Source organism: Salvelinus alpinus, chromosome 16 (assembly GCF_045679555.1).
Source record: "Salvelinus alpinus chromosome 16, SLU_Salpinus.1, whole genome shotgun sequence".
Lineage (NCBI taxonomy): Eukaryota > Metazoa > Chordata > Actinopteri > Salmoniformes > Salmonidae > Salvelinus > Salvelinus alpinus.
In genome coordinates, this window is record NC_092101.1 from 33,055,808 (window position 1) to 33,076,497 (window position 20,690).

At 44.0% G+C, this 20,690-nt stretch overlaps 1 protein-coding gene across 3 annotated transcripts in view; it reads left to right on the plus strand.

The window, feature by feature from the left end:
- The window catches only part of sec16b (SEC16 homolog B, endoplasmic reticulum export factor), a 52,028-nt gene that overhangs the window by 7,736 nt on the left and 23,602 nt on the right, over positions 1–20,690 (plus strand). For all 3 annotated transcript variants that reach the window (XM_071345986.1, XM_071345988.1, XM_071345987.1), the window contains exons 5-18: positions 802–904; positions 992–1,079; positions 1,252–1,393; positions 1,635–1,786; positions 2,058–2,119; positions 2,359–2,497; positions 4,267–4,363; positions 4,568–4,713; positions 6,620–6,717; positions 7,402–7,483; positions 7,740–7,857; positions 9,574–9,685; positions 13,737–13,842; positions 14,073–14,210. In XM_071345986.1, coding sequence (XP_071202087.1) covers positions 802–904; positions 992–1,079; positions 1,252–1,393; positions 1,635–1,786; positions 2,058–2,119; positions 2,359–2,497; positions 4,267–4,363; positions 4,568–4,713; positions 6,620–6,717; positions 7,402–7,483; positions 7,740–7,857; positions 9,574–9,685; positions 13,737–13,842; positions 14,073–14,210 — 1,583 coding nt within the window. The remainder of the gene's footprint in view (positions 1–801; positions 905–991; positions 1,080–1,251; positions 1,394–1,634; positions 1,787–2,057; positions 2,120–2,358; positions 2,498–4,266; positions 4,364–4,567; positions 4,714–6,619; positions 6,718–7,401; positions 7,484–7,739; positions 7,858–9,573; positions 9,686–13,736; positions 13,843–14,072; positions 14,211–20,690) is intronic.

Genomic DNA, 20,690 nt, shown 5'->3' on the forward strand with positions numbered 1-20,690 from the left:
TGGCCCCTAGGACACTCACAAACTTCTACAGATGCACCATTGAGAGCATCCTGTTGGGCTGTATCACCGCCTGGTAAGGCAATTGCACCGTCCGTAACCATAGGGCTCTCCAGAGGGTGGTGCGTTCAGCCCAACATATCACTGGGGGCACAGTGCCTGCCCTCCATGACACAGGAAGGCCAAGAAGATCATCAAGGACCTCGGCCACCTGAGCCATGGCATGTACACCCCGCTACCATCTAGAAGTCGGAGAAAGTACAGGTGCATCAAAGCTGGGACTGAGAGACTGAAAAACAGCTTCTATCTCCAGGCCGTCAGGCTGTTAAATAGTCACCGCTAGCCGGCCTCTGCCCAGTACCCTGCCCTAAACTTAGTCACTGTTACTAGCCGGCTACCACCCGGTACTCTACCCTGTACCTTGGAGACTGCTGCCCTATGTACATAGTCATTGAACACTGGTCACTTTAATAATGCTAACATACTGTTTTACCCACTTCATATGTATATACTATTTTCTAGTCATGGCTCATCGTATATAACTACTGCTGTACACACCTTTCCTATTCATATACTGTCCATACTCTCTATACACACAATCATATACATATATATTCACAGAAACATAAACATATCGCTGCACCTACGATAACATGTGTACGCGACCAATAACATTTGATTTTATTTCAACATATGCACCACAGTACAAAAGTAATTAATGTGTAAAGAAACAAAACTAAACAATAACTATGTGCAAGTAAAGCAACATGATTGATACAATTCTCTGTAATTGATATGATCCAGATGCAGGTCAATGGCCTCCCCAGGAACAGTGGAGATCTGACCAGTATCAGGAGAGGAGATATGAGCAGGACCAGTCTGGCAGTGGCTACCCAGAACAACAAAGGTTAGACAGAAAGATGTGAGATTCATGATATTCCTTTCATTGAAGGGCATGAATTCAACCCTATTTCTTCTTCTAATTATTTTTCAGGTATGACCAGCGAAGAGCGAGCTCTCAGCATGACTTCAGAGGCTCTGATGAAGATTGTTCTAAAGAGAATGGGGATGCTGGTGGAGATGTAAACATCTAAATATTATGATTAATAATTATATACATTTCTTATGACAAAGATACAGATCTGTGTTGCTGTTTGCCCACTTTGGTGAATATTTACTTTGGGAACTTGGTCATATGATGTTCTCCATCCCTGCCCATTCTCCTATCTTGAGTTGACTGATTTTGTTTTCCAGGACTGCTGTTTTGCCGAAGGGGCTCTGGCCATCTCCAAGGCCTCAGGCTTGTCCTCCAGTAGCTATGAGTTGAGCCAGTACATCAACGGTGCTGAACAGAATGACCCTGCCCCACAAACCACCTGGAGCACAGCAGACACAGGTAATCATTGAGTTACATGTAATCTCCGCCCAGATACTATAGGTCTGTCTCTTAGAAACAGGGGTCACATTCTAATGTCATGCTCTTCTCTGTTGTGTTATTGTATTCCGCTAATAACAAAAGAGCACAATGAGGCTAACTGGCCATCCTCAAGTCTAATGAACAGTCATTACAGCACAATGAATATCTCCCATGAAAGTGATAATATTATTAATGATAATAATGCATGTTCTCTCCTTAGAGTATGCAGCTATTCCCCAGGTGACTGCCCCTCTGAAATACACTTTGCCCCATGCTCTGGTCAGCTTTGGTCCAGCCGGACAGTTGATCCGGGTCAGTCCTGGTCTGGCCATGCAGGGAGACCCAGGGAAGGTGGAACTACACAGTCTCGAGGTATAGTTCTAGGTTAAAAGAGCAGGACAGAATCAGTACGGAGAATAGTAGGATATATCTACATGGCAGAAGTGTTGTGGTGAACTAGCAGGTTATAGGAAGAGGCCGCAATCATTCTTGTGAATAGAGTAATCATCAAGGAATGGCTAAATTACTGGGCTATTAGTTTCGGTTTTGAGGAACTGTTGAGCTGTTTTTATCAGTATTGAGCTGGTGTGTGAGAAGTTTCTGTTAATGTGTTACTGAGAGGCTGTCTATGTTCTGTCTGCAGATCATTCTTGGGGAAACACAGGAGCAGCAGGACATGAGAGAATTTCCTGGGCCACTGGCTAGGTATTTTACACTCTTAAACACAATATCCAAACATCCATGCTACTCTGTATGTGGTGATGTATTGTCTATGCATGCAAAGTAGGAGACACTGACCAAATAACTACATAAAACTGTTCTAGAGACAATAAAAACAGGCACACAAAATGGATTGACAACAACGAAGGTTTACTGTCATAATGGCGGCTATTAGTATTATGTGTGTATTTCTTTCAACTGGCATTTTTTCTCCTCCTTCAAAGGGAAGACCTGCACAAAGTAGATGCCATCTCTTTTGCCCACCAGAAGGCAGAAGCCTGCATGAAAGATGAAAAACTACAAGACAAGGGCTCTGCCGCCCTCCTTTGGAATCTACTGGTACTGCTGTGCAGACAGAATGGAGTAGGTGTACTATAGACTGTATCTCCTCACACTCTTCTAGTAGTTGTACTATATATCTCCTCACACTCTTCTAGTAGGTGTACTATATATCTCCTCACACTCTTCTAGTAGGTGTACTATATATCTCCTCACACTCTTATAGTAGGTGTACTATATATCTCCTCAAACTCTTATAGTAGGTGTACTATATATCTCCTCACACTCTGCTAGTAGGTGTACTATATATCTCCTCACACTCTTATAGTAGGTGTACTATACATCTCCTCACACTCTGCTAGTAGGTGTACTATATATCTCCTCACACTCTTACAGTAGGTGTACTATATATCTCCTCACACTCTTATAGTAGGTGTACTATATATCTCCTCACACTCTTATAGTAGGTGTACTATATATCTCCTCAAACTCTTATAGTAGGTGTACTATACATCTCCTCACACTCTGCTAGTAGGTGTACTATATATCTCCTCACACTCTTACAGTAGGTGTACTATATATCTCCTCACACTCTTATAGTAGGTGTACTATATATCTCCTCACACTCTTATAGTAGGTGTACTATATATCTCCTCACACTCTTATAGTAGGTGTACTATATATCTCCTCACACTCTTATAGTAGGTGTACTATACATCTCCTCACACTCTGCTAGTAGGTGTACTATATATCTCCTCACACTCTTACAGTAGGTGTACTATATATCTCCTCACACTCTTATAGTAGGTGTACTATACATCTCCTCACACTCTTATAGTAGGTGTACTATATATCTCCTCACACTCTTACAGTAGGTGTACTATATATCTCCTCACACTCTTACAGTAGGTGTACTATATATCTCCTCACACTCTTATAGTAGGTGTACTATATATCTCCTCACACTCTTATAGTAGGTGTACTATATATCTCCTCACACTCTTATAGTAGGTGTACTATACATCTCCTCACACTCTTATAGTAGGTGTACTATATATCTCCTCACACTCTTATAGTAGGTGTACTATATATCTCCTCACACTCTTATAGTAGGTGTACTATACATCTCCTCACACTCTTATAGTAGGTGTACTATACATCTCCTCACACTCTTATAGTAGGTGTACTATACATCTCCTCCCACTCTTATAGTAGGTGTACTATATATCTCCTCACACTCTTATAGTAGGTGTACTATATATCTCCTCACACTCTTATAGTAGGTGTACTATATATCTCCTCACACTCTTATAGTAGGTGTACTATACATCTCCTCACACTCTTATAGTAGGTGTACTATACATCTCCTCACACTCTTATAGTAGGTGTACTATATATCTCCTCACACTCTTATAGTAGGTGTACTATACATCTCCTCAAACTCTTATAGTAGGTGTACTATATATCTCCTCACACTCTTATAGTAGGTGTACTATACATCTCCTCACACTCTTATAGTAGGTGTACTATATATCTCCTCACACTCTTATAGTAGGTGTACTATATATCTCCTCACACTCTTATAGTAGGTGTACTATACATCTCCTCACACTCTTATAGTAGGTGTACTATATATCTCCTCACACTCTTATAGTAGGTGTACTATACATCTCCTCACACTCTTATAGTAGGTGTACTATATATCTCCTCACACTCTTATAGTAGGTGAAAACCCTTTTGTCTTAGCACTCTTGAAATCTCAAGAGTTGGCCAAGATGGTCCAAAACTAAACTAAACGCCCAGATACTCATTCTAACATTGCCTTACTTTTTTATCTCCCTGGATTCATTCAGCGTATCGTTGGTTCAGACATAGCAGAGCTGCTGATGAGGAACTCTCAGGGCCATGGTGGTTCAGGGGGAAGTGAATCAGAGGCCCCTACACTCATAGGTAAAACCTTTTTTTAAAGCGTCTGCTAAATGGCATATATAGGTAAAGGACTCTACACCACACGTACTGAGGAAGACATGTTGTTTTTTGTCTGTTGGACATGTTGCTATGAGTTAAAAAATAAATCAAACAAAGCTTGTAAATAATTGCAAATGATATCTAAGTGAGTCCTGGCCTTTTTTTCACTTTTTATACCACCCATAGACCTGAGTGAGGGCCCCAGTCCTGAGACAGACCCCTTGGATGGAGCAGATCTGTTGACAGGGACAGCCACTAGCGCCTGTACGGCTGAGTCCACAGAGAAGGACATGCAGGGATACACCAAGCTTCTCCTGGCTGGACGGAAGAAGGTCAGGGTGATCTCTTGAACAACATATAATAATATATTTTAAAATGGTAAAGTAATCTCCTATTTATTCTGAAATGAATAGATAGTGTCTATGATTAACACCATGGAGACAGCATAGTGATAGCTGTCTGACTAATGTTATACCAGGGCTATCCTCTTACTCCTCCAACACTGACCCTTGAGCCAGTGTTCTTCTACAACTTCTCCATATCTCTTCCATGTTCTTTCACACTTCCTTCACCCCTGCCTATGCCTCGCCCATAACTCTCCCACTCCTCCCCCACACCTCATGTCTCCTCCAGATACTTCAGTTCTGGGACAATGTAAAGTCCATGGAGAACAAGAGCACCTCCTCCCAGCTGCCCACTGCACTGAGGCTAGGAAACACTGTCACCACCGATAAATCCACAATAATTGAGAATTTCAATAAGCATTTTTCTACGGCTGGCCATGCTTTCCACCTGGCTACCCCTACCCTGGTCAACAGCCCTGCACCCCCCACAGCAACTTGCCCAAGCCTCCCCCATTTCTCCTTCACCCAAATTCAGTTAGCTGATGTTCTGAAAGAGTTGAAAAATCTGGACCCCTACAAATCAGCTGGGCTAGACAATCTGGACCCTCTCTTTCTAAAATTATCAGCCGAAATTGTTGCAACCCCTATTACTAGCCTGTTCAACCTCTCTTTCGTATCGTCTGAGATTCCCAAAGATTGGAAAACTGCCGCGGTCATCCCCTTCTTCAAACCGATCGCTGCCCGCACCTGCCCCGCCCGTCCAGCATTACTACTCTGGACGGTTCTGACTTAGAATATGTGGACAACTACAAATACCTAGGTGTCTGGTTAGACTGTAAACTCTCCTTCCAGACTCACGCAACAAAGCAACTTTCATTCATACTGCCAAACATACCCTCGTAAAACTGACTATCCTACCGATCCTCGACTTCGGTGATGTCATCTATAAAATAGCCTCCAACACTCTACTCAACAAACTGGATGCAGTCTATTACAGTGCCATCCATTTTGTCACCAAAGCCCCATATACTACCCACCACTGCGACCTGTATGCTCTCGTTGGCTGGCCCTCGCTTCATATTTGTCGCAAACCCACTGGCTCCAGGTCATCTATAAGTCTTTGCTACGTAAAGCCCCGCCTTATCTCAGCTCACTGGTCACCATAGCAGCACCCACCCGTAGCACGCGCTCCAGCAGGTATATTTCACTGGTCACCCCCAAAGCCAATTCCTCCTTTGGCCACCTTTCCTTCCAGTTCTCTGCTGCCAATGACTGGAACGAATTGCAACTTTAAGCATCAGCTGCCAGAGCAGCTCACAGATCACTGCACCTGTACATAGCCCATCTGTACATAGCCCATCCAACTACCTCATCCCCATATTGTTATATATTTATTTTGCTCCTTTGCACCCCAGTATCTCTACTTGCACACTCATCTTCTGCACATCTATCACTCCAGTGTTAATTGCTAAATTGTAATTATTTCGCCACTACGGCCTATTTATTGCCTTACCTCCCTAATCTTACCTCATTTGCACACACTGTATATAGATGTTTTTATATTGTGTTATTGACTGTACGTTTGTTTATTCCATGTGTAACTCTGTGTTGTTGTTTGTGTTGCACTGCTTTGGTTTATCTTGGCCAGGTCGCAGTTGTAAATGAGAACTTGTTCTCAACTGGCCTACCTGGTTAAATAAAGGTGAAATAAAAAGGCTCAGGCTTGAGTTTCACAGAGTTTTGCCTCCCCGTGCCTCCCCAACTGTTCCTTCACCCCTCCCTAAGCCTCCTCATCCCTCCCCAAACCTCCCCAAACCTCCCCTATGCCTTCTCCCACGGTTCCTCCGCCTCTCACTCACATCTCCTCCACACCTCCTTTATGGTTCTTTCACAGGAGGCCCTCGAGTCGGCCATGAAGAGTGGACTCTGGGGCCACGCCCTGTTCCTGGCCAGCAAGATGGACAACAGGTCCTATACCACTGTGTTGAACAGGTAAGCGCATGGGGCAACATTATCTTTGAGACAATACAGTGCTTTTAGAGATAATTCACTATTGATCCAAGGTTAGTGGGTTGGGTGTACATGGGGGGGGGGTAAGGAATAGGGGAAGACTGCGGGAATGAGGAGTGAAGCTTGGGGTGAGGGATAGGGACGGGGAGGATGGAGGAATGCTTGGTCTCATGGCAGATCATTGGTCTGGACCTCACGCAGTTTGTTTGCAGTTCTGTGGGAAAAATCCACATCCTCACTTACATGATCTGATGGTCGGTGTCGGGGTTGTCAACATACTCAGCACACAGCGCAGTGTTTCATATACCATTACATATTCAGTATTTCGGTAGGCGTTTCTTTTTTGTAATATTTTACTTGACTTTTTTTTTCAATAAACAAAAAACATGAGCTTTTCTATTTCTATTACCCTGAACAGGGTTGGATTTTTCCATGTACAGTGTAACCTTACATGTTCATATCAATTACATATTAATATCACATTACATATTCAGTATTCTGAATTTCCATTTCGTGGGTGGTTCTATTTGCAGCACTCAGTGACTGGAACTATGCAGGGGCGGGATTCTTTCCATGTACAATGACCTTACATATTCATATCTATTACATATAAATATTGAATATTACATATTTAATATTTCCATGACGTGGTCATCTCTATGGCAGGTTTACAGGCCAGCTAGCTCCCAACGACCCCCTACAGACCCTGTTTCAAATGCTCTCTGGAAGGATCCCTGCTGTTTCCACGGTAAAACAATGCTTAATAAATACATAAACATACCACAGTACAATAGTTGTCTATTCTATTGTGCCTTTCCTTGTGTAATTGGGGCTGGTCTTGGCACATTTACTGTAGTTGACCAGTTCATGTTTTCAGTGGCTGTTATGTTTATTGTACTGTAGTTGGTAATTATGCTAACCACGTACAGTACATTTACAGTATTTTGCACCAAATTGTAATATAAAAATCTGGTAATAGACTGACAGTGTGTGTGTGTCCTCAGTGCTGTGGAAGTGACAAATGGAGAGACTGGGAGCCTCACCTGGCCGTCATGCTGTCCAATGAGACGGGAGATCCAATCGGGCACCAGAAGAGCATCATTACCATGGGAGACACGCTAGGTATACACGCACGCACATACACACGCATACATACATACAGTTGAAGTCAGAAGTTTACATACACTTAGGTTGGAGTCATTAAAACTTGTTTTCAACCACTCCACAAATTTCTCGTAAACGAACTATAGTTTTGGCAAGTTGGATAGGACATATACTTTGTGCATGACACAAGTCATTTTTCCAACAATTGTTTACAGAAAGATTATTTTACTTATAATTCAATGTATCACAATTCCAGTGGGTCAGAAGTTTACATACACTAAGTTGACTGTGCCTTTAAACAGCTTGGAAAATTCCAGAAAATGATGTCATGGCTTTAGAAGCTTCTGATAGGCTAACTGACATCATTTGAATCAATTGGAGGTGTACCTGTGGATGTATTTCAAGGCCTACCTTCAAACTCAGTGCCTCTTTGCTTGACATCATGGGAAACTCAAAAGAAATAAGCTAAGACCTCAGAAAAAAATTGTAGACCTCCACAAGTCTGGTTCATCCTTGGGAGCAATTTCCAAATGCCTGAAAGTACCACGTTCATCTGTACAAACAACAGTACGCAAATATAAACACCATGGGACCATGCAGCCGTCATACCGCTCAGGAAGGAGACGGGTTCTGTCTACTTTAGTTGAACGTACTTTGGTGCGAAAAGTGCAAATCAATCCCAGAACAGCAGCAAAGGACCTTGTGAAGATGCTGGAGGAAACCGGTACAAAAGTATCTATATCCACAGTAAAACGAGTCCTATATCAACATAACCTGAAAGGCCGTTCAGCAAGGAAGAAGCCACTGCTCCAAAACCGGCATAAAAAAGCCAGACTACGGTTTGCAACTGCACATGGGGACAAAGATCGTACTTTTTGGAGAAATGTCCTCTTGTCTGATGAAACAAAAATATAACTTTTTGGCCATAATGACCATCATTATGTTTAAAGGAAAAAGGGGGAGGCTTGCAAGCCGAAGAACACCATCCTATCCGTGAAGCACAGGGGTGGCAGTATCATGTTGTGGGGGTGCACTTGTGCACTACACAAAATAGATGGCATCATGAGGGAGGAAAATTATGTGGATATATTGAAGCAACATCTCAAGATATCAGTCAGGAAGTTAAAGCTTGGTCGCAAATGGGTCTTCCAAATGGTCATTGACCCCAAGCATACTTCCAAAGTTGTGGCAAAATGGCTTAAGGACAACAAAGTCAAGGTATTGGAGTGGCCATCACAAGCCCTGACCTCAATTCTATAGAAAACGTTTGACCCAAGTTAAACAATTTAAAGGCAATGCTACCAAATACTAATTGAGTGTATGTAAACTTCTGACCCACTGGGAATGTGATGAAAGAAATAAAAGCTGAAATAAATAATTCTCTCTACTAATATTCTGACATTTCACATTCTTAAAATTAAGTGGTGATCCTAACTGACATAAGACAGGGAATTTTTACTAGGATTAAATGTCAGGAATTGTGAAAAACTGAGTTTAAATGTATTTGGCTAAGGTGTATGTAAACTTTCGACTTCAACTGTACATACACACACACAGACATACACACACACACACAGACACACACACACATTTCTACTTGAATATAGTGGCTGTGTTTCTATTCTCCTTAAAGGTTTTGTCTGAGTCCCAAATCGTGCCATTCTTCCTATATAGTGCACTATATAGGAAATATGGTGCCATTTGTTACATAACCTTAGTGTTGTCTCTCCCCAGCCTCCAGAGGGCTGTTACATGCTGCTCATATCTGCTATCTGACAGCTTACGCTCCTTTTGGCGTCTACACAGCCAAGACCGAGAGACTGGTGCTTCTGGGCAACTGCAACAGGTGAGCTCAGCTGTAATATGACCCATATTCTATTAACGCTCCTTTCACTTGTCATCTTTCTGGGTGGTGATCCCCTCTTTCACTCTTATGTCTTCCTAACGACTGGGAATGTCCTCTGGGACTCACTGTTGAACAGCACAGCAACAGTCATTTGAGACGCAACCAATCTCGCACCATGAATAGAAAGGAGCTGCTTGTGTTGGAAGAAGAGGACACCTATTTTTAAATTGGGTTATACAGTTATAGTTCCTGATTGCGGGTATCAGTATTTGGGTGATCCCTGTAATGTTTTCTTAACAAGGTGTCCTCTGGGACTCACAGTAGAACAGCACAGCAATGCATTTGTAACGAGTGCACTGGGAGTCAGGAAGCAAGCTCAGGGAGTGCATAATTTAATAAACAGATGAACGAAACACGAACAATGCACAGACAGGAAACTGAAACAATAACGCTTGGGGAAGGAACCAAAGGGAGTGACATATACCCCCCCCCCCCCCTTTGACATATACCCCCTCCCCGGCGCATTCGGCTCCAGACGCAGGACGCCAACCAAAGGGACAATCCCGGGGATCCGGAGTGGACCGGTCGCCAGAAACCTGACGAACCGGCTGAGGCGTGAGAGCCTGATGAGCCGGCTGAGACCTCCCCGGTTGCCTCGGTCGAGGCACTGGAGCCTATTGAGCCCGCTGAGGTATGGAGACCCGTCGAGCCAGCTGAGGCAGGAGAAGCCGACAAACCGGCTGAGGCCTCCCAGGTTGCTCCGGTTCGGACACCCAGACCCGACATCACCTCCAACACAAAAACAAATACAGATTAAAAGCCCCCCTGATGGTTCCCTTTGGTGAGGCGTTATTCTGTAAAGAGTACACTGGGAGTCGGGAAGCAAGTTCAGGGAGTGCATAATTGAATAAACAAATGAACAAAACACAAACAACTCACAGACAGTTAACTGAAACAGAAACAATAATGCCTGGGGAAGGAAGCAAAGGGAGTGACGTATATAGGGAAAGTAATCAGGGAAGTGATGGAGTCCAGGTGAGTCTGATGACGCGCAGGTGCGCATAACGATGGTGACAGATGTGCGCCATAACAAGCAGCCTGGTGACCTAGAGGCCGGAGAGGGAGCACAAGTGACAGTCTTGCCATGCTGAAAGGAAACGAGCTGCTAATTTTGGAAAAGCAGAATAGGGACGTCATGCACCCAATTCTTAGTGGTATACACGATGGAGGTGTCGATGTGAGGGGGATGCCCCTATAGGCATGAAAGTAATAGCTATTGATTGCGGGAACTAATGCCACAACATAATGCTGCTATTATCGTAGCAATACTGGTATGAAAACTACTTCGTCCTACTTAAAGGCCCAGCACAGCCAAAAACTAGATTTTCCTATTTTATACACTGCCTTCGGAAAGTATTCAGACCCCTTGACTTTTTCCACATTTTATTACATTAGTGTTATTCTAAAATTGATTAAATAAAAATAAAAAACTCAGTAATCTACTCACAATAACCCATAATGACGAAGCAAAAACAGGTTTTTAGATTTGTATTAAAAATAAAAAAAATACCTTATTTACATAGGTATTCAGATCCTTTGCTATGAGACTCTAAATTGAGCTCAGGTGCATCCTGTTTCCATTGATCATCCTTGAGATGTTTCTTGACTTGATTGGAGTCCACCTGTGGTAAATTCAATTGATTGGACATGATTTGAAAAGGCACACACCTGTCTATATAAGGTCCCACAGTTGACTGTCCATGTCATAACAAAAACTAACCCATGAGGTCAAAGGAATTGTGCGTAGAGTTCCGAGACAGGATTGTGTCGTGGCACAGATCGGGGGAAGGGTACCAAAACATTTCTGCAGCATTGAAGGTCCCCAAGAACACAGTGACCTGAGCAATCGGGGGAGAAGGGCTTAGGTCAGTGAGGTGACCAAGAACCCGATGGTCACTCTGACAGAGCTGTAGAGTTCCTCTGTGGAGATGGGAGAACCTTCCAGAAGGACAACCATCTCTGCAGCACTCCACCAGTCAGGCTTTTATGGTAGACTGGCCAGACAGAAGCCACTCCTCAGTAAAAGGCACATGACAGCCCGCTTGGAGTTCGCCAAAAGGCACCTAAAGACTCTCAGACAAAGATTGAACTCTTTTGCCTGAATACCAAGCGTCACGTCGGAGGAAACCTGGCACCATCTCGACGGTGAAGCATGGTGGTGGCAGCATCCTGCTGTGGGGATGTTTTTCAGCGGTAGGGACTGGGAGACTAGTCAGGATCGAGGCAAAGTTTTAATTTTAAATTTTTTAATTTTTAATTTTTTAAAATAAATACATTTTACCCCCTTTTCTCCCCAATTTTCGTGGTATCCAATCGCTAGTAATTACTATCTTGTCTCATCGCTACAACTCCCGTACGGGCTCGGGAGAGACGAAGGTCGAAAGCCATGCGTCCTCCGAAGCACAACCCAACCAAGCCGCACTGCTTCTTAACACAGCGCGCCTCCAACCCGGCAGCCAGCCGCACCAATGTGTCGGAGGAAACACCGTGCACCTGGCCCCCTTGGTTAGCGCACACTGCGCTCGGCCCGCCACAGGAGTCACTGGAGCGCGATGAGACAAGGATATCCCTACCGGCCAAACCCTCCCTAACCCGGATGACGCTAGGCCAATTGTGCGTCGCCCCACGGACCTCCCGGTCGCGGCCGGCTGCGACAGAGCCTGGGCGCGAACCCAGAAACTCTGGTGGCGCAGCTAGCGCTGCGATGCAGTGCCCTAGACCACTGCGCCACCCGGGAGGTCGAGGCAAAGTTTAACGGAGCAAAGTACAAAGAGATTCTTAATGAAAACCTGCTCCAGAGTGCTCAGGACCTCAGACTGGGGCGAAAGTTCACCTTCCAATAGGACAATGACCCTATGCACACTGCCAAGACAACGCAGGAGTAACAAGCCTCTGAATGTCCTTGAGTGGCCCAGCCAGAGCCCGGACTTGAACCCTATCTAACATCTCTGTAGAGACCTGAAAATAGCTGTGCAGCGACACCCATCCAACCTGACAAAGCTTGAGAGGATCTGCAGAGAAGAATGGAAGACTCTCCAAGTACAGGTGTGCCAAGCTTTTATCATCATACCCAAGAAGACTTGAGGCTGTAATCGCTTCCAAAGGTGCTTCAACAAAGCTCTGAGTAAAGGGTCTGAATAGTTATGTAAATGTGGTATTTCAGTTTTTTAAAATTTATAATACTGTTTTTGCTTTGTCATTATGCGGTATGGTGAGTAGATTAATGAGGGGGAAAAACAATTTAATAAATGTTAGAATAAGGCTGTAACATAACTAAATGTGGAAACCCTGAGTTAATAGACCAATAAGAGTTCTAAACCTTTCTGTCAACAGGGTTCAGTTTTCCCCTCCCCACTCAGACAGCTCCCAGACAGTCATATCAAAATTCTTGCTTGAGAAATTGCTCTTTGCTAATAATCAATTTATGTTCGTTTTTAGCATTTTAATTAAAAACAATCACAGTAAGGTAGTTAATTGTTACCCAGAAATCATTTGATATTGAGATTAACACGGTTTTAAAGTAACTGTCTCGTGTTTCCAGATTTCTATTAAATATTACTTATAATTAATAAAAATATGAGTGAAATAGTTTTCCTTCCAAACGTTTTTAATTAAGTATGTTAAAAAGCAGCTTTTCTGTGTTGGAATGGTGTGGGCGTACCCCAACAACAGAATGGTGTGGGTGTATACAGGCTCTTAAAATGACATGTTCTATGAGGAAACGGTGTTGTTGAGACAAGTTTGAGGTGGGATATTTGAAGTGTTTTTTTTGTATGCTTTGGCCAAAAATACGAATATAGGACAAGTCAAAAACATTATTTGGGTATGAGTTAACAGAATATGGACTTTTAAAAGTGAGATTTTCACTGGACAGTTACTTTAAGACTTAGTCGGGAAGCTAGTAGGTAGCAAGTAGTAGTAGTCCCAATGGTAACTTTTTAATGTTTAAAACAACGTCTGCTAAGAACTGAATGTATTTCCTCCCCTACAGTCTGCCATTCAAAGAGTTTGCTCAGAATTCTGCCATTCGGTGCACAGAGTTATTCGAGTACTGCCAGAGACTTGGAGATAAATTCTTCTGTATCCCCCCCTTCCAGGTAGTTTATATAAATTCTTTTGTGCTTTTTTATGACTAGTATGATTCGTCCATAATTTGCCAGATTTGGAACTCATAAGTCAGTACAGAGTTTTGATTCCATCGGTATTTTGTTATTAAGCTTTCTCTAGTCCAGGACACAGTGAAATTATGTTTAGCTTTTTCCATGTGGCTACCGTAGATTGTGCTGTTGTGTTGTTGTCTTGTTACAACCTGTTGTGTCATTCCCAGGTGTATAAGTTCCTGTATGCGTGTCGTCTGCTGGATGCTGGGCTGGCGTCCCAGGCCTTCCACTACTGTGAGGTGATAGGGATGTCTTTACTCAGACTGCAGGAGCCCAGCATGGTGCTGCTGGGGGAGCTTATCAAGGTAGAACACTTTATTTACATTTACATTTAAGTCATTTAGCAGACGCTCTTATCTTTATCATGATACTCTGACAAATACACATCATCAAATGTATTTATATAGCCCTTCTTACATCAGCTGATATATCAAAGTGCTGTACAGAAACCCAGCCTAAAACCCCAAACCACAAGCAATGCAGGTGTAGAAGTACGGTGGCTATGAAAAACTCCCTAGAAAGGCCAAAACCTAGGAAGAAACCTAGAGAGGAACCAGGCTATGAGGGGTGGCCAGTCCTCTTCTGGCTGTGCCGGGTGGAGATTATAACAGCACATGGCCAAGATGTTCAAATGTTCATAAATGAACAGCATGGTCAAATAATAATAATCACAGTAGTTGTCGAGGGTGCAACAAGTCATCACCTCAGGAGTAAATGTCAGTTGGCTTTTCATAGCTAATCATTAAGAGTATCTCTACCGCTCCTGCGGTCTCTAGAGAGTTGAAAACAGCAGGTCTGGGACAGGTAGCACGTCCGGTGAACAGGTCAGGGTTCCATAGCCGCAGGCAGAACAGTTGAAACTGGAGCAGTAGCACGGCCAGGTGGACTGGGGACAGCAAGGAGTCATCATGCCAGGTAGTCCTGAGGCATGGTCCTAGGGCTCAGGTCCTCCGAGAGAGAGAGAGAAAGACAGAGAGAACTAGAGAGAGCATACTTAAATTCACACAGGACACCAGATAAGACAGGAGAAATACTCCAGATATAACAGACTGTCCCTAGCCCCCCGACACAAACTAATGCAGCATAAATACTGGAGGCTGAGACAGGAGGGGTCAGGAGACACTGTGGCCCCATCCGATGATACCCCCGGACAGGGCCAAACAGGCAGGAATATCTTCAACCACCAACTTACCATCCTGAGACAAGGCAGAGTAAAGCCCACAAAGATCTCCGCCACGGCACAACCCAAGGGGGGGCACCAACCCAGACAGGAAGACCACGTCAGCAACTCAACCCACTCAAATGACGCACCCCTCCTAGGGACGGCATGGAAGAGCACCAGTAAGCGAGTGACTCAGCCCCTGTAATAGGGTTAGAGGCAGAGAATCCCAGTGGAGAGAGGGGAACCGGCCAGGCAGAAAGAGCAAGGGCGGCTCGTTGCTCCAGAGCCTTTCCGTTCACCTTCACACTCCTGGGCCAGACTACACTCAATCATATGACCCACTGAAGAGATGAGTCTTCAGTAAAGACTTAAAGTTTGAGACCGAATCTGCGTCTCTCACATGGGTAGGCAGACCATTCCATAAAAATGGAGCTCTATAGGAGAAAGCCCTGCCTCCAGCTGTTTGCTTAGAAATTCTAGGAGGCCAATTACAATACAATTAGGAGGCCTGTGTCTTGTGACCGTAACGTACGTGTAGGTATGTACGGCAGGACCAAATCGGAAAGATAGGTAGGAGCAAGCCCATGTAATGCTTTGTAGGTTAGCAGTAAAACCTTGAAATCAGCCCTTGCCTTAACAGGAAGCCAGTGTAGGGAGGCTAGCACTGGAGTAATTATGATCACATTTTTTGGTTCTAGTCAGGATTCTAGCAGCCGTATTTAGCACTAACTGAAGTTTATTTAGTGCTTTATCCGGGCAGCCGGAAAGTAGAGCATTGCAGTGGTCTAACCTAGAAGTAACAAAAGCATGGATACATTTTTCTGCATCATTTTTGGACAGAAAGTTTCTGATTTTTGCAATGTTACATAGATGGAAAAAAGCTGTCCTTGAAACAGTCTTGATATGTTCGTCAAAAGAGAGATCAGGGTCCAGAGTAACGCCGAGGTCCTTCACAGTTTTATTTGAGATGACCGTACAACCATCAAGATTCATTGTCAGATTCAACAGAAGATCGCTTTGTTTCTTGGGACCTAGAACAAGCATCTCTGTTTTGTCCGAGTTTAAAAGTAGAAAGTTTGCAGCCATCCACTTCCTTATGTCTGAAACACAGGCTTCTAGGGAGGCCAATTCTGGGGCTTCACCATGTTTCATTGAAATGTACAGCTGTGTGTCCTCCGCATAGCAGTGAAAGTTAACATTATGTTTTCGAATGACATCCCCCAAGAGGTAAAATATATAGTGAAAACAATAGTGGTCCTAAAACGGAACCTTGAGGAACACCGAAATATACAGTTGATTTGTCAGAGGACAAACCATTCACAGAGACAAATTTATATCTTTCCGACAGATAAGATCTAAACCAGGCCAGAACCTGTCCGTGTAGACCAATTTGGGTTTCCAATCTCTCCAAAAGAATGTGGTGATCGATGGTATCAAAAGCAGCACTAAGGTCTAGGAGCACGAGGACAGATGCAGAACCTCGGTCCGACGCCATTAAAAGGTCATTTACCACCTTCACAAGTGCAGTCTCAGTGCTATGATGGGGTCTAAAACCAGACTGAATCATTTCGTATACATTGTTTGTCTTCAGGAAGGCAGTGAGTTGCTGCGCAACAGCCTTTTCTAAAATTTTAGAGAGGAATGGAAGATTCGATATAGGCCGATCGTTTTTTATATTTTCTGGGTCAAGGTTTGGCTTTTTCAAGAGAGGCTTTATTACTGCCACTTTTAGTGAGTTTGGTACACATCAGGTGGATAGAGAGCCATTTCTTATGTTCAACATAGGAGGGCTAAGCACAGGAAGCAGCTCTTTCAGTAGTTTAGTTGAAATAGGGTCCAGTATGCAGCTTGAAGGTTTAGAGGCCATGATTATTTTCATCATTGTGTCAAGAGATATAGTACTAAAACCCTTGAGTGTCTCCCTTGATCCTAGGTCCTGGCAGAGTTGTGCAGACTCAGGACAACTGAGCTTTGGAGGAATACGCAGATTTAAAGAGGAGTCCGTAATTTGCTTTCTAATGATCATGATCTTTTCCTCAAAGAAGTTCATGAATTTATTACTGCTGAAGTGAAAGCAATCCTCTCTTGGGGAATGCTGCTTTTTAGTTAGCTTTGCGACAGTATCAAAAATACATTTCGGATTGTTCTTATTTTCCTCAATTAAGTTGGAAAAATAGGATGATCGAGCAGCAGTGAGGGCTCTTCGATACTTTCCGTTCCAATTTTCTAGAAGCTTGCTTCAGAGCTCGGGTATTTTCTGTACACCCAGAGCTAGTTTCTTATGACAAATGTTTTTAGTTTTTAGGGGTGCAACTGCATCTAGGGTATTGCGCAAGGTTAAATTGAGTTCCACAGTTAGGTGGTTAACTGATTTTTGTCCTCTGACGTCCTTGGGTAGGCAGAGGGAGTCTGGAAGGGCATCAAGGAATCTTTGGGTTGTCTGAGAATTTATAGCACGACTTTTGATGCTCCTTGGTTGGGGTCTGACCAGATTATTTGTTGCGATTGCAAACGTAATAAAATGGTGATCCGATAGTCGAGGGTTATGAGGAAAAACATTAAGATCCCTAACATTTATTCCATGGGACAAAACTAGGTCCAGAGTATGACTGTGTCAGTGAGTAGGTCCAGAGACATGTTGGACAAAACCCACTGAGTCGATGATGGCTCCGAAAGCCTTTTGGAGTGGGTCTGTGGACTTTTCCATGTGAATATTAAAGTCACCAAAAATTTGAATATTATCTGCTATGACTACAAGGTCCGATAGGAATTCAGGGAACTCAGTGAGGAACGCTGTATATGGCCCAGGAGGCCAGTAAAACAGTAGCTATAAAAAAGTGATTGGGTAGGCTGCATAGATTTCATGACTAGAAGCTCAAAAGACGAAAACGTAGTTTTTTTTGTTGTAAATTGAAATTTGCTATCGTAAATGTTAGCAACACCACCGCCTTTGCGGGATGCACCAGGGATATGGTCACTAGTGTAACCAGCAGGTGAGGCCTCATTGAACACAGTCAATTCATCAGGCTTAAGCCATGTTTCAGTCAGGCCAATCACATCAAGATTATGATCAGTGATTAGTTCTGTAACGACCCTGGGTTTATAAGCGTGGAAATCGACTCTGCCGCACGAGCATGCTTTTGCGGCACAGTCGATAGCGCGCCGGGCCTCGGGCTAGAAGGGCGAGGGTTCGAGACCTGCTCCCTGCCTGTTTCATTACCTTGGTGTCAGAAGTGATCGGACCTTGCATCCACGACAGTGCGTGTGCTTGGCCGGTGAGCGCGTTCCTGTAAGACGTAGAGTCGCAAGCTAGCGGGAGGACGCGCTCTTTGAAAGGAGGGAGTAGTGTTACGACACTGGCATTATAAGCGCGGAAATCGACTCTGCCGCACGATAATGCTTTTGCGACACAGTCGATAGTGCGCCGGAACTCGGGCTAGAAGGTCGAGGGTTCGAGACCTGCTCCCTGCTGTTTCATTACAGTTCATTGATTATAACTGCCTTTGAAGTGAGGTATCTAACATTAAGTAGCCCTATTTTGAGATGTGAGGTATCACGATCTCTTTCAATAATGGCAAGAATGGGGGGGCGCTAGAGAGCGTGCTATGGAGTAGACGTGCATTGCTAGAGCTCCGCTCAATTTTGAAACAAATTAATATTTATCTTAACCTCTCACAACCTATAACTTCAAACAAATATGACAAAAGGAAAAGGCAACAAAAAAGGGGGCGCTAAACAAGATAATTGGAATGAGATAGACAACGAACCAATTTCAACGTCGCCGACCCACGAGGAGCTAGCTGAAGAGGCTAGCTTCCAAGAGTTCCCCACAGAACCTACTCAAAGTGACATACTGGCTGCCATAAACGCACTAAGCAAGAAGGTGGACACAAGGTTGGCTGATATCTCAAAGAGTATTGGGACTTTGGCCGAAACTGTGAAGGCAACTAAGGGAAGGGTGCACGAGGTTGAGCAGACGACAATCGATCACGAGGCCAGGCTACAGGACATAGAGAAACAGTGCGCAACGTTCAAAAATGACAACAAAACCCTGAAGGCCCGACTGGAAATGCTCGAGTCGCATTCAAGACGCCAGAACATCCGAATATGTGGGATCCAGGAGGACACTGAGAAAGGGAAACCCACTGAATTTGTCTCGGAGCTGATACCGGCATTGCTGGGGAGTGAACACTTCAAAACGGCCATCCTGATCGACCGCGCACACAGAGCACAGGCAACGAAGCCGGCCAAGGGCGGGCCACCAAGGCCATTCATTGTAAGGCTGCACTATCCCCACACCAGGGATCTCATCCTCAAGCTGGCTAGTCAAAAGTTCCCCCTTAACTACAACGGAGCCAGGGTGTCTTTCTACCCAGATCTTACCTTGGAGGTGAGGAACCAACGGAAAGAGTATGATGAGGTACGCAACAAATGCAGGGCGGCCAACATCCGATATGGATTCCTCTTCCCAGCCCGGTTTAAGGTGACAGTCGAGGGATCAACACGTACGTTTGACAACGCAAAAGAGGCCGATCTGTTCTTGACAAGCAAGCTCCCCGGCTGAGGATACAGAACGGCTGTGCCAGCAGGCTAAATGGCCAAATACAGGCCAGGAATGTGTGTGAATTGAATTTCCGGCCTATGTCTTTTCGATCAGAAGATCAGAAATTGGGACTTATATGATAGGTGAGATGTTGTGGCTAATATAGCATTGTTTGGCATGTCATGTTTTAACGCCACTCACCCCCTAACGTGAGAGTTAAGTTAAGTGTTATTTAATATTAGTTTATATGCGGAGCATCTATAGACGACGAGTTAGTTCAAGCTTTATGTCTAGACACCCTAAGGTTTGTGTGTTAGTCAAGGAGCGCTTCGTTTGGGGAAGTCACTCAGTAAAGGGACGGGTGGAGGGACGGGAGGGGGGATGGGGTCTGTGTTTTATGTTCACGTTTATTAGTACAGGTGGCATGACAAGCTCCCGCACGGCGGGACGTTTTTCTTCAGGGTTTTGTTTGACAGCAGCAATTTGCTTTAAAATAAGAAATGCCACATAGTGACCGAGCACAGAGTAGACCAGGTGGAATAAAGATAGTCAGCTGGAACTGTAATGGATTAGGGCATGTCGTGAAACGAGCTAAGGTTTTTTCTCATCTTAAATCACTGGGTGCTGACATAGTGCTTCTTCAAGAAACTCATATTAAACGCTCCGCGCAGGCCAAGCTACGAGTCGGCTGGATCGGTCAGATATACCAGTCTAACTTTGATGCAAAAGCGAGAGGGGTAGCAATCCTGATAAGGAAAAACATTCCTTTTGTTTACTCAACCTCGATTTCAGATCCTAATGGTCGGTATATTATTGTGGCTGGTACACTGAATTCAAAACCAATAACCTTGGTCAATTTATATGGACCCAACTTCGATGATCCATTATTTTTTCAAAGGGTATTTAAGGCCATACCAAATATCTCGGATACAAGTGTTATTGTTGGAGGTGACTTTAACTGTACGTTAGATCCTCTTTTAGATAAACAGCTATCAAGGTCACTTCAACAATCAAATGCCAGTGTCTGTCTAAATACATTGATGACAAACCTTAACATTGTCGATATTTGGAGACTGACGC